The sequence below is a fragment of the Cherax quadricarinatus genome, chromosome 5 (assembly GCF_038502225.1).
Source record: "Cherax quadricarinatus isolate ZL_2023a chromosome 5, ASM3850222v1, whole genome shotgun sequence".
NCBI classification, from domain to species: domain Eukaryota; kingdom Metazoa; phylum Arthropoda; class Malacostraca; order Decapoda; family Parastacidae; genus Cherax; species Cherax quadricarinatus.
Window position 1 is genome coordinate 71,738,095 of NC_091296.1, and position 26,827 is coordinate 71,764,921.

Consider the following 26,827-nt stretch of genomic DNA (forward strand, 5'->3'; position numbering starts at 1 on the left):
CAAGTTTTTACAGACGAATCTCCAGCTAACTTTCCTATGGTGTAGAAATATACCTAGTTGGATGAATCTTATTGTGGCTAGCTGGTCTAGTGGCTAACGCGACGGGCTGGAGTTTTGAGACTCTATGACCGCGGGTTCAATCCCGGCCGGGGGTATGGATCATCATGTACAATTGATCCCATCACACATTCGATTACTCCTTCATAATAAAGTTGATATGTTAGCCAAGAATGTGTACCTAGAAGGAGAATGTAGAATATAACTTTGGTATATCTGTGTCTAGCATTAGGAATAATATTAGGAGAGAAGTAAATAATGAAAATGATTGTTATAGGGATGCAGTTAGAAGTCTGAGTAGATCTATAACCCACTATTATAACATGAACGTATATAAGTATGTTTATGGAGCAACTTGCAATGTGAACAGACTGACTGATATAGTGGCCAGGCTTAGGCTTGGTTACAATTACTTCTGGCAGTTTGGCAGACACACAGATGATGATCAAACTAAATGCAAATTATGTGGTCTGGCATATGGTCACTGTCTTGAACACTATGTGCTTAATTGTCCACTTATTGAGGAATGCAGAGACAGACAGTATAATAACCTATGTGACTAAATTTACTCATTGTAATATTGTTATATGTTTTGTACTACCTCATTATAATTAATCTAATTATTCAGTTTAGTTACCTAACTTTTATATCAGTATGCAATAAGGTACATTAAAATGTACTGCTCCATAACCTGTGTCAGTATAGAGTAAGAATTATGATTAGTCTGCCCGAAATTCCTAGGCATGCTAGAGGCCTTCTTTGTAATTAATATTTTGTAATATGTAAGCCACACATTGTAAGCTTTGAAAGGAAATAAACATTTACATTTTCATTTTCATATTCGTACTATCGAGAAGTTGGGCTCAGTGCGGCTTATACTGTCAGTTGCCCTGACAAACCCAACTAAGAAAGAAAGAATACGGCAACAGTTGTGGTGACCCTATAAACCCCCAACAACAAGTAGACTATAATAAGAGGCTTCTCTAAGTGTTCCCGATTTTTTCGTCTTAATTTGGTAAATATTTTTCTCCTCAAACTCCGACAGGTAAGGCGATATACGACGTAAACTTTTGTTGTTTTGAGTCACCCAACAACAAATGAAATCAACTGTTAATAACGGACACTGACAAGAGAACCATGCACTTAGTGTGCAAGGTCAGCTAAGTAAGTAAGTAAGTTTATTCAGGTATACACAAATACAGATACATAGAATTATCATACATAGCAGCATATGTGTAGAGAACCTAGGATAACCCAAAAAAGTCAGACAGAGCTCTATTATAAAGTTTCTATATAGTGAAATTTTTCATAAATGCGATTAAAAAATACATCCATAATTGAATAGCACAAAGCCAGGCCTTCATAGTACGTGTTATTCAATTTTCGATATACTTTCTAAATCACATTTACAAAAAATGCCCTATGTAAAGGAGGTTTATAAATGATTTTGAGGAATTTTAATGCAACCTTTGTCCTCAGAACATCTACTTCTTTCTCCTTCACAATTTTCATAACCTTGTATTTGATGGGGTTGAATTCTTGAAGTCACTTATTTGATCAGTCATGTAGTTTATCCAGGTCCATTAAATTCAATTCAATTCAATTCAATTCAAATTCAAAGTTTATTCTCTATAAGGATTACAATGCTGAGTTTACAGAATTTGGTTATTGTGTGGTTTACATGTAGTAAAATAATAATTACAGAGTGTACCACTAGAACACCTAGCATGGCTAGGCATTTCGGGCAGACTTAGTTTAATTCTTAATTTTAAAATATTACAAATTATGAGGTAAGTTGGTATTATGGCTAAGTGACTAAATATTAGTTTGTGAGTTTAGCAATGCGAATGCTTTTGTTTTGGCACAGTACATAGTTTCAGTATTGGAGTATCACAGGATTCATTATTTTAAGATTGAGATTAATATTTCTGTTTATGGTCAAATGGGTGGGTGAGTGAGTGTAAGTGTGAACCACCAGGTGGTATTCGTGTAGTTAGTTGATGGGGTTTATCAGGGAGATAAGATGTTTTCTAATGGTAGTTTTGAAGGTGATGAATGTGTCTGCAGTTCTAGAGTTCTCAGGTAGGGTGTTCCAGATTTTAGGGCCTTTGACATACATTGAATTTTTGTAAAGGTTTAGTCGGACCCGGGGAATGTCATAGAGATGTTTGTGTCTGGTGTTATGCCTGTGGGTTCTGTCACAACTATCAAGAAAGCATTTTAGGTCAAGGTTGATGTTGGAGTTTAAGGTCCTGTAGATGTAGATTGCACAGTAGTAAGTGTGGATGTACTGAACAGGGAGTAAGTTTAGATCTATGAAGAGTGGGGGGGGGGCTGTTGCCAGGGATGGGATTTAGTGATTATTCTTACTGCGGCTTTTTGTTGGGTTATTATTGGCTTTAGGTGTGTTGCTGCAGTTGATCCCCAAGCACAAATAGCATAGGTGAGGTATGGATAAATAAGTGAGTGGTATAGTGTGAGTAGGGCATTTTGCGGCACGTAGTATCGTATCTTGGAAAGGATCCCAACCGTTTTGGATGCTTTTTTGGTTATGTGTTGGATATGGGTGCTGAAATTCAGGTTGTTGTCAAGGTATAGGCCAAGGAATTTGCCCTCATTATGTCTGGTAATTAGAGTGTTGTCGATCTTAATGTTAATTTGTGCATCTCCTGCTCTGCTACCAAACATAATATACAGTGGACCCCCGCATACCGTTGGCATCACATAACGTTAAATCTGCATACCGATACATTTTATCCTAAGATTTTGCCTCGCATACCGCTAAAAAACCCGCTCAACACTATTCGTCCGAGACGCATCTAATGTGCGGCCTGAGCCAGCCTCACATGTTCCGCCGGTGGCATTGTTTACAAGCCAGTCTCCGCGGTAACATCCAAGCATACAATCGTAACATTTCATATTATTACAGTGTTTTTGGTGATTTTATCTGCAAAATAAGTGACCATGGGCCCCAAGAAAGCTTCTAGTGCCAACCCTATGGTAAAAAGGGTGAGAAATATTATCGAAATACTGTGGTACCATGGCCAACTGCTGATGCTGCTGCTGCTGTAGCACTGTCAGCTGCTGCTGCTGCTGTACCACCTTCAGCTGCTGCTGCTGCTGCTGCTGTAGTACCATCTGCTGCTGCTGTAGCATCGTCTGCTGCTGCTGTAGCACTGTCAGCTGCTGCTGCTGCTGCTGCTGTAGCACTGTCAGCTGCTGCTGCTGCTGTAGCACCATCAGCTGCTGCTGCTGCTGCTGTACCACTGTCAGCTGCTGCTGCTGCTGTAGTACCGTCTGCTGCTGCTGCTGCTGTAGTACCGTCTGCTGCTGCTGTAGCATCGTCTGCTGCTGCTGTAGCATCGTCTGCTGCTGCTGTAGCACTGTTGTTGGTGTGGCTTATTGAGAATACCAAGAAATAATTAACCCCAGAGGGTTAACCACCCAGGATAACCCAAAAAAGTCAGTGTCATCGAAGACTGTCTAACTTATTTCCATTGGGGTCCTTAATCTTGTCTCCCAGGATGCAACCCACACCAGTCGACTAACCCAGGTGAACAGGGAAAAACGCCTGGAACTAGTGCTCATATTGGTGAATTTAAAGCCAGCAAAGGTTGGTTTGAGAGATTTAAGAATCGTAGTGGCATACACAGTGTGATAAGGCCTGTTCTGGAAGAAAATGCCAAACAGGACCTACAGTACTCAGGAGGAAAAGGCACTCCCAGGACACAGTGTCTCATGTCATTGCTGCATCTTCAATAAAGGTAAGTGTCATTTATTCTTCATTTAGTAGAGTAGTACATGCACAATATATATTGTGCATGTACTACTCTACTATTGTGCATGTATCCTTCTCTTTGTGTGTAGGAAAATGTATATTTCATGTGGTAAAATTTTTTTTTCATACTTTTGGGTGTCTTGCATGGATTAATTTGATTTCCATTATTTCTTATGGGGAAAATTCATTCGCATAACAATAATTTCGCATAACAATGAGCTCTCATGAACGGATTAATATCGTTATGCGGGGGTCCACTGTAGTAGGTTTTGTCAGTGTTAAGCGTAAGTTTATTGGCTGTCATCCAAGTCGATATTTTGATCAGCTCCTCGTTAACAATGGTGTTGAGGGTGGCAAGATTAGGGTGAGAAATGACATAAGTCGTGTCGTCAGCGGAACTCCAGTATCAAGTGGCCGTGTTGTTGATGCTGTGTCTTTAATGGTGACATACTGATACCTATTAGTAAGGTAAGATTTGAAATAAGCAAGCGCATGGCCTCTTATACCGTAGTGGTCAAGTTTGTGGAGTAGGATGCCATGGTCTACTGTGTCAAAAGCTTTTCTTAGGTCAATAAAAATTCCTAGTGGATATTCCTTATTTTCCAATGCTGTGTAAAGCAGATCTAGCATTTTTATGATTGCATCATTAGTGCTTTTATTTTTCCTGAATCCAAATTGGCAGGGGTTGAGTATGTTTTGTGCCGTTATAAATGAATATAGTCTCCTGTGCACGAGTTTCTCAAAGATTTTGGATAGCAAAAGTAAGTTTGATATTGGCCTATAGTTGTTTAAGTCTGTAGGGTCACCACCTTTATGTATTGGTGTAACCCTTGCCATCTTGAGTAGTTTCGGGAAGGTGCTAGTTTCTAGTGACTTGTTAAAAAGTAATGAAATAGCATGTGAAAGGACATTGGCCACTCGCTTGTACAGTAATGGTGGAACATGAGACAGATTCCCTGAGTTATTTTTAAGTGACTTTATAATCTCGGTGACTTCCATGGGCTCAGTTGGTACAAGATAGAAGGAATTTGGAAAATTCCCATCTAGGTAGTCCCCGGCATGGGCATTGGTATGTGGGATTTTATTGGCGAGATTAGATCCTATGGTTGAGAAGAAGTCGTTTATCTTGTTAGCTGTGTCACTGGGATGTAGTGGTGTTTCATTAGGTTTAGTTAGGACAATATTCTTGGTTTTTTTCAGTTTGTGGGTCCCTAGAATCTGAGAGTGTTTTCCAGGTCCTTTTTTATATCTCCTCTAGTGTCTGTGAATCTACTGGAGTAGTATAGTTGTTTGGCTTTCTTTATTACTTTGGTGAGAACTGATGAATAGTGTTTAAGAATATCTTTGTGTATTAAGCCCTGTCTATATTGCTTTTCATATTGGTGTTTCTTGTCAATGGATTTCAGAATGGTGCTGATTAGCCATGGGCAACCAAGCCGTTTGTTTGTGATCTGTTTCGTTTTTATAGGACAATGTTTGTTGTATAGTCTAAGTAATTTGTTAAGAAAAATATCTCTCCAGTCATCAATACCATTGGCCTTGGAGAATTCTGTAGGCCAGTCAACAGTCTCTAGGTCAGCTGTGAACTTCCTTATTGAGGCCTCGTCATGGAGTCTAAATGAGACTTTGTTGTATTCAAGTGGTGGTTTACTAATGTTTGTCAGGAGGAAGGTAGGGTAGTGGTCTGTAGTGCTATCTGTGATTATCCCTGATTTAAGGGGGGCTAGTATATTGGTCCATATGTGGTCTTTTATGGTTGCACTTGTCTCAGTGAGCCTGGTTGGTTTAGTTATTGTTGGTATGAGAAGTGTGTTGTTCATATTGTTGATGAAATCAGTTACAGGCTGATCATCTAGTATGCCAAGGTTGATGTTGAAGTCTCCAGCTAAGAGAAGGTGGTGCTTATTCATTTGTCTGTTTGTTATTAGTGACTTTAATTTCTCACTGAAATTTGGGATGTTTGTGTTAGGTATCCGGTAAATGGCACCGATTGTTATAGGTGTCTTAAGGTTTTTTACAGTAAAATTAGCAAAAATGTATTCCCCATATTCATCACTAAAGCAAGTGGTGCTAATACAAGATAATTGGTTTGAGTAATAGATTGCAGTACCACCCCCAACTTGGTTTGGTCTGCAGTTGTGAATTGCTGTGTATCCTGGTAGAGGGTAGATATCTATTGTGTCCTGCTTAAGCCAGGTCTCAGTAAGAATAATGCAGTAGGGTGTCTTTAGTGATTCAAGGAGTGCCAGGAGGTCATCATAGTGTTTGCTTAAGGACCTGATGTTGTAGTTAAGTACTGATAGACTTTTAGCATTGTTTAGGATAGTGCTGGCTTGTGATGCTGTGTAATAAAGGCAGTTACTTTCCAATAGGTTTTGATTGGGTGTCAGATTATGGAGGTTTAGATCAGGGTCAACGTGATCAATCATCTTCTAGGTTTAAATTATGGTTATTTATATCCTGAGTTGTGTGTTGAGTTCTAGTACTGATATCTGTAGTGGTGGTAAGTTTGGACAAGTATATAGCTAGAGTATTTTGGTCATATAGAGTATAGTTACTAATACACATAATGAAGTTGATGTTGTCTATGTGTTGTGCTGGAATGAACTAAGGTACAACTAGGTATAAACTAGTAATATAAAAATACAAATTAAAAATAGAACAAGACTCTCACTTGCAATTGCACTAAGGTCTAATATAATGACTTTTGTGGAGTCTATGTTTTGAGCTAGAATGAGCTATAGTACAACTAGGTTTAATCTAATAATATAAAAATACAAATTAAAAATAGCACCAGTCTCTCACTAGTAATTGCACTATGGTCTAATATAGTGAATTTGGTATTGACTATGTATTGAGCTAGAATGAGCTATAGTACAACTGAGTTTAATCTAATAATATAAAAAAGGCACAAGACTCTCAATTGTAATTGCACTAAGGTCTTATATAACTTGTTTACAAGAATTAGAGTATAACTAGATTTAAATTGACAGGATAAAATACACAAGTTAAGGTAGCAAAAGAATAAGAAAAAAAATGATAAAAATAAAAATGGCAATGACTTGGTTATAATATGCTATTAAGATGGTAGACAGGATAATATAAAAGTTGTAGTTGAAAATACTAGTTTAAAAAAGTATAGAATAAAAATGGTCTATAAAAGAAGTTTACAATAAGTTTGGTCAATATAGTTTAACCCTTTCAGGGTCCAAGGCCCAAATCTGAAGTGGTGCCCCAGTGTCCAAGAATTTTCAGAAAAAAAATTTGTTATTTTTTCTTATGAAATGGTAGAGAATCTTTTTGTGAAGGTAATAAAACAAAAAGTACGAAATTTGATGGAAAATTGACGAAATTATGCTCTCGCGAATTTTGATGTGTCAGCGATATTTACGAATTGGCGATTTTGCCGACTTCGACTCCCATTTTAGGCCAATTACATTATTCCAGTCAACCAAATTCTTAGCTATTTCACTAGTATTACTTCTATTCTATCGATTGAGCACAAGAAATCGCCAAGTCAACTGTTTCAACTACAAATTAAAGTGATTGGAGATTGTTAATTTGGCCAATTTAACACAAAGTTCAAAATATTCCAATTTCAAAATAGGGTCCAGAATAAACAATGTAGGTATTCCTGGAACTAAACTAACATTTCCTCTGTTCATTAGTTACGTTTTGAGGCTTTACAAATAAATTCCATTTTGATTTTTTATTCACATAATGAATTTTTATTCACACCAAAAAATAGAAGATTTACTGTTATGCAATACTGTAATAATTGTATAAATATCATCACCATATTTGTGAATGCATATTAGACCCACCAGCTGGCGTGTATTAGACGTGTGAGGTCGTTTGTTTACTCTTGAATATCAGCAAAAATTTAACATTTCTGCTACTTTGAGCTCAGTTTCAAGCCATTTCCAGTGCTAAAACCAATCAAAATCATCTCTATTTCTGTAATATGTCTTCCATTCTATCAAATGAGACCAAGAAATCGCAAATAGATCTATAAAAAACATACGAAAAAACACTGCAAAGTTGCTGTTTTAATCGAAAAATCATGATTTCAGTTTTTTTCTCTCATTACACACAGCGTGCTGCAGAATCTGTTTTATGTGGTGCACACATACCACATAGATGTATTCTCTCATATCTAGGCCCACTCGCAGTTTATCAGAGTGAGCTGAGCTCATGACGTAGATCTACGGTTTGGACCCTGAACGTAAAGCCGTAGATCTACGGGACGGACCCTCAAAGGGTTAAAGCAAAATTGGGCAATAATAGGGATTTTAGAATAAAATTGGGCAATTGAGTATTTCTTAAAGTGAGGTAGAATTATTGAGGACAGGTTATGGTTAGTTTATAATAAAATAAGATAGAACAGTGATGTGGTAAGTTGTAAAAAAGGAGATAGATTCTGTAGATATTAAACAAATTAAGACTCTGAGGTAGAATGGTCGTTGAATACAACAATGACAATCAAAAGTAGTTGGGGTATTAGAATTTTAGGGGGGCACAAATTTATGACAATATAACACTAACGGTGGACTATGGGTATTATCTGCACTTTACTCTGATTCTATTAGTCCAGCCTCACTTAGGAATGTTTTAAGGTCATGTTCTGTAGAGATGAAGTATCTCTTCCCAGTGGGCTGTTTCCTAACTGCGATTTTTCCATCCCTCACAAAGCACTGGTGGATTTTTTGGGCATAGCGTAATTTTCTTAGCCGATAAAGAAGGTTTTGTCTTGTTTTGGTAAGGCACTCATTGACGTAAACATCAGTTTTCATAGAAATAGATGTTTTTAGTAGGTTGCTGGATGTTGTTGTGTAACATTGAATACTGTATGAAAATAAATAGCAGTAATTAGTTATGTAGATATTTAGGTAAGTATATGGATTAATAAAGCTCCTGGTGAGCAAAATGTATCCATATAAAAATTTCCTAATTTTCACATTGGTAGTAAGAAGGCAGTAAATGACAATATTTTACAGGAAAAAAGACACAAGTTTGTTTATTCAGGATGCTGTTACTGAAGACATTTCAGTAATGGACCTCATGTCTTTGAAGTGATCAAGGTCCCAGGACCAAAATGTTTTTGATAAATTTGCCCTAAGAGAATGAACTTGTGTCCTTTTCTCTCTTACTGCATTACTGTATCCATACAGTTGAGATTCCCTTCAGGAGGAAGAGTGATGATGATGATGAATAGTGTTTGATCCAATGACCTGGATATACCTTCCCCTTCCTGGGATCAAACTTGGTTCTCTCATTCATGATTGAACCCTACAGGCTTAGTGCTTCCCCCTTATTATAATAATAATAATAATACTAATAATGTGGTAGAAACTTATGAAGGGAATGAATTAGTTATGGTTAAAATATTTTATAAACTCATGCTGGATATATAAAGCCTAGGCACCCTGTCTTTGAAAGTAAAGCGATGAACGTTGTATGAGCTTTTACTGCTTCTGGGATGCTGTTTTGTTTTTTGGGCTCCTGTTTTTGCCCTGAGTACCTGCATAAATTGCTTCATATATTAGGTATGTTAGATATAATTAACGTGTTGTGTCCATGTGAATTATTGCAATTGTCTAGAAATGCAATATCATTATGACTTGGGTAAAAATACATATTTTCTGTAGACAGACAGTGTACAATGAAGGAAATGTATTTTTAGCACTGTAGATTTGAGAGTTTGCTTTATATTATAGTTTCACATTTCTGATCCCCAGTAGAGACCCTTATGGGTAAAATGCATTGATAAGCAAGTAGTACAGTCTAAGGTTATTAAGAGGTGGATATGTAGTTGTGCATTTTAGAATATACAGTTGTCCCTCAATAATCGTCCAGCCTGAAAGTCGTCCATTTCAGAAATAGTCCCGTTATTTCATCTAAACATTGGCTCGCAAATGGTCTGTTAACTTGCTAATCGTCTTTTGTCCTGGACGTGTACTCACGGCTCTGAGCCACGTTGTCCTCCCTTCCCAGCCAGTGTGCCATTGTTTACCAGTGAGCGATGGTCCCCTCACGTGTTCATACGAAATATTTCATAATATTCCATTCATTTTAGTGCTTGCAAGTGCTAAATAAGCTACCATGGCTCCAAAGAAAGCTCCTAGTCCCAAGCCTTTGGTAAAGAAGGTGAGAAATACGATTGAATTTAAGAAAAACATCATTGAACAATATGAAAGTGGCGTACAAATCCCGTACAACCATATCTTCCATCATAGCCAAGAAAAAGGAGGTAAATATACTGACAAAAATGAGATCACCAGTACTCGAAGCTGTTGAGAAGTTATTATTGGTGTGGATAAACGAAAAACAATTAGCAGGAGATAGTCTTATGACGTTGCTCATTTGTAAAAAGGCTAGGCAGTTGCATGACGATTTGGTAAAGAAATTGCCTGCAACTAATGCTGATGTGAGTGAATTTAAGGCCAGCAAAGGCTGGTTTGAGAGATTTAAGAAGCATACTGGCATACACAGTGTGATAAGGCATGGTGAGGCTGCCAGTTCGGACCAAAAAGCGGCTGAAAAATATGTGCAGGAATTCAAGGAGTACATAGAGGCTGAAAGACTGAAACCTGAACAAGTGTTCAGTTGTGACGAAACAGGCCTCTTTTGGAAGAAAATGCCAAAGAGGACCTACATTACTCAGGAAGAAAAGGCACTGCCAGGACACAAGCCTATGAAAGACAGGCTGACACTCACGTTCTGTGCTAATGCTAGTGGGGATTTCAGAGTGAAGCCTTTACTAGTGTACCATTCTGAAAATCCCAGAGTGTTCAAGAAAAACAATGTTATGAAGAGTAAATTGTGTGTGTTTTGGAGATCTAATAGTAAGGCATGGGTCAAGAGGGACATTTTCATCGAGTGGTTCAATGAAGTGTTTGGCCCTAGTGTGAATTACCTCCTGGAAAAGAAATTGGATCTCAAGTGCCTCCTAGTAATGGACAATGCACCTGCTCATCCTCCAAACTTGGATGACCTAATTCTGAAGGAGTTTGGGTTCATCACAGTAAAGTTCTTGCCCCCGAATACTACTCCTCTCCTCCAGCCCATGGACCAGCAGGTCATTTCAAACTTTAAAAAACTCTGCACCAAAGCAATGTTTGAAAGGTGCTTTAATGTGACCTCAGACACTCACTTGACCCTAAGAGATTTTTTGAAAGAACACTTCAGTATTCTCCATTGCATAAGCCTTATAGGTAAGGCTTGGGAGGGAGTGACTACCAGGACTTTGAACTCTGCTTGGAGAAAATTGTGGCCAGATTGTGTCCACAAGAGGGATTTTGAAGGGTTTGAGGCAGCCCCTGATGAGCCTATGTCAGTTGTGAACTCTATTGTGGCACTGGGGAGTTCCATGGGGTTGGATGTGAGTTTGGAGGATGCGGAAGAGTTGGTGGAGGACCACAACGAAGAGCTAACCACTGAGGAGCTGCAAGAGCTTCAGCAGGAGGAGCAACAGATTGCAGCTCGGAATCTTGCTGCAGAGGAGGAGGAAGAGAGATGGAAGAAGGTGCCTTCAGAAATTAAGGAGATTTTTGAAATGTGGGATAAGATGGAAAGATTTATGGAGAAACATCACCCTGAGAAGGATGTTGCAAGTCATATTGGCAACTTGTACAGTGACAGAGTCTTGGCCCATTTTAGGGAAGTTTTAAAGAGACGCCAGAAACAGAGCTCTATGGACAGGTTTTTTGCGAGACAGGACTCCAGTGACTCTCAAGCTGGCCCTAGTGGCATGAAGAAACAGAGAAGAGAAGTAACCCCAGAAAAGCACTTGGTACCTGAGGTGTTGATGGAAGGGGATTTCCCTTCCAGACAGTAATTCAATCTCTCTCCTCCTCCAGTCTTCCATACACTAAGAAGAATCACCAATAAAGGTAAGTGTTATGCTGTTAATGTTTTATTCATCATGTCCCATTGTATTGTTTATGTACTACATCTATATTTCACGTAAAAAATTTTTTTGTTTTAATACTTCTGGGTGTCAAGAACGGATTAATTCTATTTACATTATTTCTCATGGGGAAAATTGATTCGAAAATCGTCTATTTCGATAATAGTCCCACTTCTAGGAACAGATTATGGACGATAATTGAGGGTTCACTTGTGTTATTTATATTTAAATGTTTTGTTTGTTGATATGAGTGTTGAAGATTAATGTTTTGTTCATTTGTAAAGGTAAAGTAGAATTATCTCGTGTTCTTCTTAATATATCATAGTAGTGGTAACATTGGGTGATCTTTAAAAATAGGTCATACAAATATGTGAGGCCAGTAGCCCTTCTGCAGTGCTCGTTGGTGCAGCTAGTGTCATTTAATTCTAGGCAGGTCCTATCCCTACCCAAGGATGCAGCAGGCTTAATATTGCTGGTTATGGTCATATCCAGATTGGGTAGTAGTTAGTTTGCAAAGACTAGGAAATACTATAACTGCCAGATTTCTGTGAGAAATTGCAAGTGACTGCTATCAAGGTGACCTCTTAACACATTTGACAGTATAGGCCATTTTCATTTACAATTAACTTATTATTATTATTTTATTAACACACTGGCCAATTCCCACCAAGGCAGGGTGGCCCGAAAAAGAAAAACTTTCACCATCATTCACTCCATCACTGTCTTGCCTGAAGGGTGCTTTACACTACAGTTTTTAAACTGCAACATTAACACCCCTCCTTCAGAGCGCAGGCACTGTACTTCCCATCTCCAGGACTCGAGTCCGGCCTGCCGGTTTCCCTGAATCCCTTCATAAATTTTACTTTGCTCACACTCCAACAGCACGTCAAGTATTAAAAACCATTTGTCTCCATTCACTCCTATCAAACACGCTCACGCATGCCTGCTAGAAGTCCAAGCCCCTCGCACACAAAACCTCCTTTGCCCCCTCCCTCCAACCTTTCCTAGGCCGGCCCCTACCCCGCCTTCCTTCCACTACAGACTGATACACTCTTGAAGTCATTCTGTTTCGCTCCATTCTCTCTACATGTCCGAACCACCTCAACAACCCTTCCTCAGCCCTCTGGACAACAGTTTTGGTAATCCCGCACCTCCTCCTAACTTGGCTTCTCTAAATTTCATGAGCTAGCCCTGCTTGCTCCTGTGCCGGACACAGGCATTATTTTGATCATTGTAGTTGCAGGCATTTCACTGTTCACATACTCTTACTTCCAGAGATCTTGCCGTTTTGCCCACATACTTCTTTTCACACCTTCCACAGGGTATAACATAAACTCCGACACTGGTGATTGTGTTGTCAGTTTGTTTGCTTCTTATGAAATCCCTGACAGTAGCAAAAGAATTTGTAGCTGTATTTAAACTGACTGTCTCACTGTCTAGGATACATTGACAGTGAGAAACAGTCAGTTTTATATACTGTAGCTACAAACTCTTCAACCACTGTCAAGAACTTAGTAGGGAGCAACTTAAGCTTATATTAGCATGTTTCAGTGTTCTTTAATATACATTTGGTGCAGTGTTGTGAATTTAAGATGGTAAAAATGTAAACTTATCACTGTAAGGATGTGAAGATAATAATGTATTAAATTAGCTTTATATGTAGGTACAATAACTCATACCTTACTATGCTTCTTTCTCCTGTAGAATAGCCAGCAATGACCGAGGAAATTTTATCACTCAAGTGGAATAATCATCGTACAACATTTCTTCATGTATTATCAAATGTTAGACTAAAGGTAGGTCTAGAGTACAGCTGCATATGTATGTATTTTCTAATCATGTTTAAGCATGCATAATTGTTAAATGTGTTAAATATACTTTTTTTTTTTTTCCAACACACCGGCCATCTTCCACTGAAGCAGGGTGACCCAAAAAAGAAAGAAACACCTTCACCGTCATTCAACGCTTTCACCATCATTCACACGCAATCACTGTCTTTGCAGAGGTGCCCAGATATGACAGTATAGATGTCACTCCAAACAGCCAATATCCCAAACCCCTCCTTTAAAGTGCAGGCATTGCACTTCCCACCTCCAAGACTCAAGTTCAGCTAACCAGTTTCCCTGAATCCCTTCACAAAATATTACCCTGCTTACACTCCAACAGCTCGTCAGGTCCCAAAAACCATTTGTCTCCATTCACTCCTATCTAATACACTCATACATGCCTGCTGCATATCCAGGTCCCTTGCACACAAAACCTCTTTTACCCTCCCTCCATCTTTTCCTAGGATGACCCCTACCCCTTCTCCCCTCCATTACAGATTTATACACCCTCCAAGTCATTCTGTTTTGATCCATCCTCTCTAAATGACCAAACCACCTCAATAACCCCTTTTCAGTCCTCTGAATAATACTTTTTATAACTCCACACCTCCTAGTTTCCGCACTACGAATTCTCTGCATAATATTTATGCCACACATTGCCCTCACACACAACATCTCTACTGCCTCCAGCCTCCTCCTCGCTGCAGCATTCACAACCCATGCTTCACACCCATATAAGAATGTTGGTACCATTATATTCTTGTACATTCCCTTCTTTGCCTCCATGGATAACGTTTTTTGCCTCCACAAACACCTCAATGCAATGGCATGAGTCAGTTCAAGAAGAGAGCCAAAAGGTACCAGATGAATGTAGTGACAGTAAGGGAGGAGAATGATTTTTTATTTTTTTTTTTTTAGCTAACACATGTAAATATAAATAACTCATTTTACATTATTCCTAGTATATCTCCTTTACAGTATAATAATAAGATATTATCTCCTTTATAGTATAATAATAAAGTATTAAATGGACCCAAGTAGAAATAAGTCACTTTGTCTGACTTTTTTAGGTTATCCTAGGTTCTCTACACATATACTGCTATATTTGATAATCTGTGTAACTGTATTTGTGTATACCTGAAAAAACTTATTACTTACATCTGCTGACAAATCTACTCCCAAATATACGAACAATCTTCCATACTCCCTCCCAGTGGTGGCTTGTCCATAGGAGCTGCAGAGCTGCAGTTCCCCCAGATGCTCACTGCTAGATGTATGACTTCATTAAACTTAGGTTAAAATAATTTTCAACTGACAAATATATTACAGGAAAAATCAGTTGTATGTTGTTTTCAATGTACAGTGGACCCCCGACATTCAATAAATCCGACATTCGATGCATTTTAACGCAAAAATTTCGCCTTGGCATTTGATGGAAAACCCAACATTCGATACAATTCATACGAGACGTGTCCACGTGTGGCCTGAACTGCCCCGTGTGTGCCAGTGTTTACAAGCCAGCCAGTGTGCGCGCATCTAAGGATACATTCAGTACATTCCATATTATCACTGTTTTTGGTGCTTGTTTCTGCAAAATAAGTCACCATGGGCCCCAAGAAAGTTTCTAGTGGCAACCCTTCAAGAAAGAAGGTGCTAATGACTATTGAAATGAAGAAAGAGATAATTGCAAAGTACGAAAGTGGAGTGCGTGTGTCGGAGTGCATGATGATTTGGTAAAGAAATTGCCTGCAACTTGTGGTAATGTGAGTTAATTTAAGGCCAGCAAAGGTTGATTTGAAAGATTTAAGAATCGTAGTGGCATACACAGTGTGGTAAGGCATGGTGAGGCTGCCAGTTCAAGTCCTAATGGAAGGGGTTTCCCCTTCTAAACACTAACACCATCCACACTCTCCCCTCCTCCCATCCCATCAATCATCACCAGATCTTCATTAAAGGTAAGTGTCAATTATTCTATTGTCATTAATCTATTGTTATTGTAATTATTCTATTGCATTAAACTTAATATTTCATGTGGTAAAATTTTTTTTTTCATAATTTTGGGTGTCTAGCACGGATTAATTTGATTTCCATTATTTCTTATGGGGAAAATTAATTCGACTTTCGATATTTTCGACATTCAATGGCTCTCAGGAACGGATTAATATCGAATGTTGGGGGTCCACTGTATTTACAAGCGATTTTTTTTTTTTTTTTTTGAAATGAGAAAAAGAAATTATTAAAAATAGGAGTTTGATGCAGTACGATAGTATAGGCATTACTGGCGTTGCATCTGGCAGCGAGGAGCTGCATTCGATGCAGCACACACCCAATTGCCTCACGTTGACATCATGTTTTCTTAGCTTCAGTCTAGAAATATTAATGCAGTTAAGGCTAATGGCTCTTTAACCCTTTGAGGGTTTCGGCCATACTAGTACGGCTTACGACCCAGGGCTTTTGACGTACTAGTACTGTCATGTGGGTTCGATTACATGGATGGGGTAAAAATACTCACGTAGGCTGGTTTGTACGTATAATATATAATGGGAAGTATGGGAAGCGCCAACAGCCGACCTGCCTCTCTCTGCTCCCTATCTTAGACTGACTCACCAGTGCCTAGCAGGTAAGGCATTCAAAATATGCTATGGTCAGCAGCAACATGAATAACAGTTAGTGATTCACACAGATGGTTGGTAGTGAGTCATCTACTGGTAACTGGTTACTGGTAACTGGTACTACTGAGAGCTCAGCAACTCTGACTTCCCAGACGAGGTCAAGCGTTTGTTGACTGTTGAACAAACGTCGTAAAGCCATTGCCTTACCAGGTGAGAAGATGGGTATAACGAACTTATTGTCCCATCGTATTCCACTTGAACCTGGTACTAGACCTATCTATATACCTGCGTACAGAATGCTTCATTCACAAGTTGCTGTTGCAGAAGAATTGATCAATCAAATGCTTGATGATGGAGTTATTGCACCTAGCAATTCACCTTGGAATGTGCCCTTGATCCTAGTACCTAAGAAGGATGGTACTTGGCGCCCAGTGATTGACTTTAGGAAGTTAAATGCGAAAACTATTCCAGATCGCTTCCCACTTCCTGTACTGGGTGATCTTTTACGTAACATTGGAGATAACAAAGTCTTTTCAACCCTGGACTTGTTACAAGGGTTTTGGCAAGTCCCTCTTCACGAGGACAGCCAAGAGCTAACTGCATTCTCCACTCCTACAGGTCATTATCACTTCCTCCGTATGGTGTTTGGATTACGATCCTCCCCATCACGTTCTCAAGGCTCATGACTAATATCTTTAGAGGTCTCATAGGTAATGCACTTATGGTGTACTTAGATGACGTAATCGTCATGTCTAAAGACGTGGATACACACTTGAAAAGACTTGATGTAGTACTTGGTAAGCTTGAAGAAGCCAATTTAAAGATCAAACTGTCTAAATGTCAATTTTTCAGATCAGAAATTAAGTTTCTTGGTCACATAGTCACTCCTAGAGGGGTTACGACTGACCAAAGTAAAGTAACTGCAGTACTAAATTTTCTAACTCCCAAAACTGCTGATGCCGTAAGATCCTTTGTGGGCTTAGCAGGTTTTTATAGATCATTCATTGCCAATTGTTCTTCCATAGCTGCTCCTCTAACTGAGTTGCTTAAGAAAGATGCTCCTTTTGTTTGGACCTTCCGTCAAGAAAGAGCATTCAAACTCTAAAAGAAAAGCTAACATCTGTTCCAATTTTGAAATTTCCAGATTTTTCTAAGCCCTTCTATCTGACAACTGATGCTAGTTCTATTGGCAAGTACAACGCAGTTGCATTTGCTAGCCGAGTCCTTACGAAGGCTGAACGTAATTATACAGTAACTGAGCAAGAAGCTTTAGCAATAGCATGGTCTTTGAAGCACTTCCGAGACATTATTTATCAGTACTCTGTTCATGTCTTGACAGATCATGCTCCACTGATACCTTTATTCCAGAACAAACAACCTACTGGAAGGTTAGCCAGATGGACCTTGACTATCCAAGAGTTCAATCCCACCGCTGCCACCAATTTGTCATGTGGGTTCGATTACGTGGATGGATGGGGTAAAAATACTCATATAGGCTGGTTTGTACGTATAATATATAACGGGAAGTATGGGAAGCGCCAACAGCTGACCTGCCTCTCTCTGCTCCCTATCTTAGACTGACTCACCAGTGCCTAGCGGGTAAGGCATTCAAAATATACTATGGTCAGCAGCAACATGAATAACAGTCAGTGATTCACACAGACGGTTGGTAGTGAGTCATCTACTGGTAACTGGTTACTGGTTACTGGTAACTGGTACTACTGAGAGTACGCCTAAATTCTAGTGCCCTCAAATCTAGTGGGAGAAAGCTGGTAGGCATACATATGAAAGAACGGGTCTATGTGGTCAGTGTGCACAGTATAAAAAAAATCCTGCAGCACACAGTGCATAATGAGAAAAAAAAAACTTTGACCATGTTTTTGGAATAAAACAGCGACTTTGCACTGTACTTTCGTATGATATTTATTGTTGTATTCTAGTTTTCTTGGTCTCATTTTATAGAATGGAAGACATATTACAGAAATTGAGATGATTTTGACTGGTTTTACAATGAAAAGTACCTTGAAATTAAGCTCAAAGTAGCAGAAATGTTCGATTTTTACCAAAGTTCAAAAGTAAACAAATCATGCCAAGCGTCCAATACACGTCAACTGGTGAGTCTAATATTCTTTCACAAGTGTGCTGATATTATTTATACCATTTCTACACTAATGCAGCAGTCTGCATAACAGTAAATCTTCTATTTTTTGTAAGAATAAAAATTGAAAGTGGAAAGCCAAAGAAATATAAGAGAGGCCTTGGGATGTGATTAATGAACAGAGGAAATGTTATTTTAGTGCCAGGAATGTTTTTCTTGTTTATTCTGGATCCTATTTGGAAATTGGCATCTTTTGAAATTTGTGTGAGATTGGCAAAGTTGCTAAATTCTGACCACTGTATTGGATAGTTGAAATCAGTAAATGGGTGGTTTCTTGTACTCATTCAATAGAAAAAATAGAGTTCTAAAGAAATAGTTATGATTTTTGTCGACTAGTACACTGGAATTGGCCGAAAATAGGGCTCAAAGTGGGCAAAATCGCCGATGAGTAAACATCGTCGAGACTGCTAACTTCGCTAGAGCATAATTCTGTAAGTTTTCCATCAAATTTCAAACTTTTGGTGTCAATATGATCGGGAAAAGATTCTCTATCTTTTCATAAGAAAAATAATTTTTTTTTTTTTTAAATTTGGCCGACCCTGAGAATGAGTTGGAGAGGGCCTGTCAACCCTCAAAGGGTTAACAGTTTTTGCCTCATCAGTTCAGAAATTAAGAGATGAATGTGATGCTTCCACAGTGCCTTCTGAACAAAAGAGAAGAAAATTTAATACAGATAAAGCAGTCCCTGCAAAAGAGGTTTGTGACGTAATTTTATTGCAGTGTAGAACGAGATTCAGCTTCATGGATCATTTGGAAGCTAGCCAGTTACTACTAGTGAGTAATTTTTCAACATATACTGTAAACTTCCCTAGTGATGCACTTGAGCATGTAGCTGCAGCCTATCCCATGCTCAAAAAAGATAAAGTGAGAACTGAACTATCTGTACTGTATTTGCGAGAAGATTTGTGCAAATCGTAAAAACTTATTGACTTGCTAGAGATGATAAATGACAGTCATCTGCAGTCAACATTTTCAGAAACTGTCAAGCTGTTAAAAATTTTAATAACGACTCCAGTGATAACAGCAGAAGCAGAAAGATGTTTTTCAACCTTGAAAAGAATCAAAACTTTTTTGCACAGTGCAGTGGCAAATGAAAGATTGACTGCTCTGGCAATGATATTGATTGAAAACATAATGACAGAAATGAAAACTTTTAATAGAAAAGTTATAAACCATTTTGCGACATCAAAAAATCAATGCTCGGATTTTATTTTCAAATACTGTAGTTGTAACATCACCTCAGCTAGCCACGTCTCCACCAGCAGGACTGTGACAACCTCTATGGGTACATATATGTGAACGCTTATCATTATTAAGTTTATTTAATTTTAAAAATTATTACTTTAATAATGTTTATTATGCTGTCCTATGAGGCTTCAGTCACGCAGTCCCCCATTCTATTTTTTAACGAGCCGCCACTGCTTCCTGCCTCGATTGTGATATCCGATTTTTCTTTACCTAACTCGTTTGATACCCTCATCACCTTACTCTTATCTGTGTTTGCTTTCAACTTTCTTTACACACCCTCCCAAACTCGTTCACTAACCTTTGCAGCTTCTCTTTAGACTCTCCCAAAAGCTCAGTATCATCAGCAAAAAGTAACAGTGATAACTCCCATTTTGTATTTGATTCCCCATAATTTAATCCCACCCTTCTCTGCAACACCCTAGCATTTACTTCTTTTACAACTTCATCTGTGTGTGTTTTAAACAACCACAGTGACATTATATACCCCTGTCTAAGGCATACTTTTACTGGGAAGTAATCACTCTTTCTCATACACCCCTAACCTGAGCCTCACTATCCTCATAAAAACTCTTTACAGCATTTAGTAACTTACTACCTGTTCCATACACTTTCAACATCTGCCACATTGCTCCCCTAACCACCCTATCATATGCCTCTTCTAAATCCATCAATGCAGTGAAAACATCTCTCCATTTATCTAAATATTGTTCACTTATATGCTTCAGTGTAAACACTTGATCTACACAGCCCCTACCCATTCTAAAGCCTCCTTGTTCATCTGCAATCCTGCTCTCTGTCATTGTATATTCATATAAATAAATATATATAACACAAATGCACAGAAAGAATACAGTGGACCCCCGGTTCGCGAAGTCATCAGTATCCGATAAATCCGGTATCCGAAGCATTATATCGCAAAAAATTTACCTCGGTTCCCGTTACAAAACCCGGTATGTGATACGATTCGTACGAGACGTGTCCATGTGTGGCCTGAACTGCCCCGTGTCTGCCAGTGTTTACAAACCAGCCAGTGTGCGTGCATCTAAGGATACATTTGGTACATTCCATATTATCACTGTTTTTGGTGCTTGTTTCTGCAAAATAAGTCACCATGGGCCCCAAGAAAGCTTCTAGTGCCAACCCATTGAGACCAAGGGTGCTAATGACTATTGAAATGAAGAAAGAGATAATTGCAAAGTATGAAAGTGGAGTGCGTGTGTCGGAGCTGGCCAAGTTGTATAGTAAATCCCAATCAACCATCTCTACTATAGTGAGCAGGAAAACAGCAATCAAGGAAGCTGTTCTTGCAAAAGGTGCAACTGTGATTACAAAACAGCAATTGCAAGTGTTAGAAAATGTTGAGAGACTGTTATTGGTGTGGATAAATGAAAAAACAGATAGCAGGAGATAGCATCTCTCAAGCGATCATTTGTGAAAAGGCTAGGCAGTTGCATGAGGATTTAATTAGAAAAATGCCTGCAACTAGTGGTGATGTGAGTGAATTTAAGGCCAGCAAAGGTTGGTTTGAAAGATTTAAGAATCGTAGTGGCATACATAGTATGATGAAAATCACCCTGACACAGCTACTGCAAGCTGTGTTGACAACCTGTACACTGACAATGTTGTGAACCACTTTAGGAAAGTCATAAAGGAACGACAGGTACAGGCTTCTATGGACAGATATGTTGTGCGACAGAAGTCCAGTGACTCTCATGCTGGTCCTAGTGGCATTAAAAGAAGAAAGGAAGTAACCCCGGAAAAGGACTTGCTACCTCAAGTCCTAATGGAGGGGGATTCCCCTTCTGAACATTAAAAACTTCGACACTCTCCCCTCCTCCCATCCCATCAATCATCACCAGATCTTCATTAAAGATAAGTGTCAATTATTCTATTGTGATTATTCTATTGTTATTATTGTTATTGTAGTTATTCTATTGCATTAAACTTAATATTTCATGTGGTAAAAGTATTTTTTTTCATACTTTTGGGTGTCTTGCACGGATTAATTTGATTTCCATTATTTCTTATGGGGAAAATTGATTCGCTTTCCGATAATTTTGCTTTACGATGAGCTCTCAGGAACGGATTAATAACGTGAACCGGGGGTCCACTGTACAAGCATATGATCAGAGAAGAATTATTCTATTTGCTTCTGCTTCAGATAAATGAGTTCCTATATTTTTTCCTTACATTTTACCATTTGGCATTGACAGAGTCCCCTAGTGACTTTGAAAAGGATTTGAAACTACGTATTTTTTATTCCTTGGAATAATGTTTCCAAGTTCTTAGGGCAACTAGTGTGACTCTGAGCTGGCAGTCTCAGAAAGGCCAGACTGCAGGTTTGAATCCATTTAATTTCCATAAATTGTTTATATTTACTTATGGTGAATTTTTATTTTATTCAGCTTTCCCTTTAGATACAAGAATAATGACTTCATAAACACTAAATTACGACTTTTTTCTAGAAAACTGGGGAAAGACTTTGACTCTCTGAACCTGCATCCACAATTTGGATAATGATTTCATTATCATGAAATTAAACTCGAAAGAATTTTGATAGGTGGGTTTTTTAACCCTTTCACTGTCAAGACCCCCAAAATTAATACTATTGCTCTCAATGTCCACTTTAAAAAAAAATTTCTTCTGAAATGGTAGCAGATTTTTTCCAAAGGTAATGACATCAAAAGAATGAAATTTGATGAATAATTTAAGGAATTACTCAGGCACAAAGTTAGCAGTCTGGGTGCAAGTTATGCCAATTTTGTTGCTCTATTCAGCCAAATTCTTAGCTGTTTCACTAGTATGCTTTCTGTTCTATTGAGCGAGCACAAGGAACCATCTTTTCAACTATTACAACTACCCTATAAAATGTACAGAAGTTAGTAATTTGACCCAGTTTTACACAATTTAAAAAACACCAATATAAAACTAGTCCAAATTACAGTAATCACACAAAAATAAAAGATTTACTCATATATTTGTGATTAAGTTACTGAAACATTATAGTTTATGATGTCTCAGTAATTGAATCACACCTATTAAAAACCCATCAAACAGACTGGGAGGTGTTGTGGGGGGCTTTACCTGTTCTCAGTTAAATTGGCAAAAATCTAATATTTCTGCTACTCTGAGCCCAGTTTCAAGTTACTTCCAGTCCTAAACCCAAGTTAAATCATATCTATTTCTGTAATATGTCTTTCATTCTATCAAATAATACAAAGAAACACCCAATAAAACCATAAATATCTTAGAAAACACCTCAAAGTTACTATTTTAAACACACACTGCATGGGGCAGGATTTTTTTTTATAATGTGCACACTCGCTACACAGACCCACTTTCTCATATCTAGGCCAAAATTTACCACTCACAGCTTATCTGAGTGAGGTGACCCTGTATCATTCACATTTTAGCCTGTATCATTCACATTTTAGCCTGTATCATTCACAAATTAGCCTGAATCATTTATATTTCCTCATAAAAAAAGTCTCCCAAAACTTTCATATTTTTTTAGAACTACCATCAGCAAACATTAACCACTGGTGTATGAAATTTATCCCAGTCTTATGTTTGGATGAAGTTAATATGCCACAGGTGGCTGGTAATAATGATTGTGGTAGATAGATGTGAGCTTGTTTTGCCATGATCATAATAATTGACAGTTCTGTAAACAATGAAATTTGTTTGTTTCCAAATCATTTGATCCAGGTGAGACTGGTTAAATTGAAGGTTTACTTTAGATATGTTGAGAAACTACTCTATGTGAAAGTTGTCCTTAACAAGGCTATTCAGCTGAGTAAAACTAGAAAAAGACAAGCATGAAAAAAATGACAAATAAAATAAAATGAATGCATGTATTGCCAGTGAAAAAAATTTACTAGGGTGTCAAGGGATAACCCCTCCACTTATCTCATATTAGTGCTCTCACAAGAAACTGAAACCATTAAGTCTTTCACTTATTATAACAACATATATGTAGTAATAATGTTATTTGTAATTTTATTTTATATTTGAAATGCAGTCCCTTTCCTTTTTTTCCTTTCAGGACTCTTACTCTGATGCAACAATCACCTGTGAAGGAAAATTCTACCCAATTCACAAGCTTGTTGTATCATCATGCAGTGATTACTTTGATAAAATCTTTCAAGCAACTCAATGCAAGCATCCTGTTATTGTCATAAAGGACATCAGACACAACGATATGGAAGCTCTATTGAACTACATGTACCAAGGTGAAGTGAAGGTATGGGTAAAGAATACAAAGGCACAATATACAAACAACACCGCACATAGGAGAAGAAGCTTATGATGACATATAGGTCCTACTTGGACCATTAACTAGTCACATTAGTCACTGGTCCAAGTTGGACTGAAATGTCATAGCTACAATACAGGAATAATAAGCATTATTTTACATTGCAGTGTATATGTGGGTTTTGGCAAATGTATTGAATGCAAAATATGGAAATAATAATTTTTTTTTTTACATGCTGGCTGTCTCCCACTGAGGCAGGATGACCACAAAAAGAAAAGAAACTTTTACCATCATATTATCATTGTCTTTGAAATGGTGTGCAGATATGACAGTTGAGATGTCACCCCTAACAGCAAATATCCCAAACCCTTCCTTTAAAGTGCAGGCATTGTACCTCCCACCTCCAAGACTCGAGTCTGGCTAACTGGTTTCCCTGAATCCCTTCACAAAATATTACCCTGCTCACACTCCAACACTTCATCAAGCCATCTAGAAAAGACCCAGCCCAGGACAAGACTGGTGAACCTACTACATTACAGCTCATCAAGTCCCAAAACCATTCATCTCCACTCACTCCTACTTAACATGCTCACACATGCCTGCTGTATTTATTATATATCTTGAAAGGTTTTCAGCAAAGTAAGATTAACATCATCATTGAGCTGAAGCCAAGTAGTTTTAACCAGAAATTATTGTACAACAAAAGTAGCATAGGAAAATCAATATAGAATTATGAAAGTAACTAACTGAAGAAACACTTTCCAGCAGGCATCATGATACATGGAAACTAAGACACTAGTAGCAAAGAATGATTTTTAATAGGTTTCACATAATAATGGGTTTCTTCAAGAATATAGGAGTGAGTAAATACACTATAAGGCAGATGAGTACCCAGAAGTCAGGCTTGGAGAAAAATAGGTCACATGTGAGGTCATGAAAATGCAAAATCAAGTATAGGTGAGGTCAAGTATATGTGGGGTCAGATATTGGTAAGAGTAGGGGATGAGGCTTGTGTTTATTATTTAGCTGATTTTTTTTTTTACTTTATAGATTGCTATAGAATAAACATTAATATTTTTTTTTTTTTTCAACAAGTCGGCCGTCTCCCACCGAGGCAGGGTGACCCAAAAAAGAAAGAAAATCCCCAAAAAGAAAATACTTTCATCATCATTCAACACTTTCACCACACTCACACATTATCACTGTTTTTGCAGAGGTGCTCAGAATACAACAGTTTAGAAGCATACACATATAAAGATACACAACATATCCCTCCAAACTGCCAATATCCCAAACCCCTCCTTTTAAGTGCAGGCATTGTACTTCCCATTTCCAGGACTCAAGTCCGACTATATGAAAATAACCGGTTTCCCTGAATCCCTTCACTAAATATTACCCTGCTCACACTCCAACAGATCGTCAGGTCCCAAGTACCATTCGTCTCCATTCACTCCTATCTAACACGCTCACGCTCGCTTGCTGGAAGTCCAAGCCCCTCGCCCACAAAACCTCCTTTACCCCCTGTCTCCAACCCTTTCAAGGACGACTCCTACCCCGCCTTCCTTCCCCTATAGATTTATATGCTTTCCATGTCATTCTACTTTGATCCATTCTCTCTAAATGACCAAACCACCTCAACAGCCCCTCTTCTGCCCTCTGACTAATACTTTTATTAACTCCACACCTTTTCCTAATTTCCACACTCCGAATTTTCTGCATAATATTTACACCACACATTGCCCTTAAACAGGACATCTCCACTGCCTCCAACCGTCTCCTCGCTGCTGCATTTACCACCCAAGCTTCACACCCATATAAGAGTTTTGGTACTACTATACTTTCATACATTCCCTTCTTTGCCTCCATAGATAACGTTTTTTGACTCCACATATACCTCAACACACCACTCACCTTTTTTCCCTCATCAATTCTATGATTAACCTCATCCTTCATAAATCCATCCGCTGACACGTCAACTCCCGAGTATCTGAAAACATTCACTTCTTCCATACTCCTCCTCCCCAATTTGATATCCAATTTTTCTTTATCTAAATCATTTGATACCCTCATCACCTTACTCTTTTCTGTGTTTACTTTCAACTTTCTACCTTTACACACATTCCCAAGCTCATCCACTAACCTTTGCAATTTTTCTTTAGAATCTCCCATAAGCACAGTATCATCAGCAAAAAGTAACTGTGTCAATTCCCATTTTGAATTTGATTCCCTAAAATTTAATCCCACCCCTCTCCCGAACACCCTAGCATTTACTTCTTTTACAACCCCATCTATAAATATATTAAACAACCATGGTGACATTACACATCCCTGTCTAAGACCTACTTTTACTGGGAAGTATTCTCCCTCTCTTCTACACACCCTAACCTGAGCCTCACTATCCTCATAAAAACTTTACAGCATTTAATAACTTACTGTCTATTCCATATACTTGCAACATCTGCCACATTGCTCCTCTATCCACTCTATCATATGCCTTTTCTAAATCCATAAATGCAATAAAAACTTCCCTACCTTTATCTAAATACTGTTCACATTTATGCTTCAATGTAAACACTTGATCTACACATTCCCTACCCACTCTGAAACCTCCTTGCTCATCCACAATCCTACATTCTGTCTTATCTCTAATTCTTTCAATAATAGCCCTACCGTACACTTTTCCTGGTATACTCGGTAAATTTATTCCTCTATAATTTTTACAGTCTCTTTTGTCCCCTTTCCCTTTATATAAAGGGACTATACATGCTCTCCGCCAATCCCTAGGTACCTTCCCCTCTTTAATAAAAAATACTTCTATCAAATTGATAGTTTGAAAGTTTATTTTATTTAAAAATCTCCAAATGCATGTATAGCCCAGTCCTCAATAAGCATGTATCTTTAAAAATAATTATTTACTCCCCACTTCCCAGGAACAATATACAGTGCCAATATTTCACAGGGTATCATTCACACTTTTTTCTTAT

At 38.2% G+C, this 26,827-nt stretch overlaps 1 protein-coding gene across 4 annotated transcripts in view; it reads left to right on the plus strand.

Annotated features, from left to right (window-relative positions):
* Positions 1–926: 926 nt before the first annotated feature.
* The window catches only part of LOC128684995 (zinc finger and BTB domain-containing protein 14), a 71,713-nt gene continuing 45,812 nt past the window's right edge, over positions 927–26,827 (plus strand). The window contains exons 1-3 of one of the 4 annotated variants that reach the window (XM_070104048.1): positions 929–1,102; positions 13,449–13,540; positions 23,634–23,831. In XM_070104048.1, the coding sequence (XP_069960149.1) occupies positions 13,460–13,540; positions 23,634–23,831 (279 nt within the window). In that variant the 5' untranslated portion in view covers positions 929–1,102; positions 13,449–13,459. Of the gene's footprint in view, positions 1,103–13,448; positions 13,541–23,633; positions 23,832–26,827 lie in introns of all 4 variants that reach the window. The other 3 variants (XM_070104056.1, XM_070104066.1, XM_070104070.1) reach the window with 3 other exon arrangements.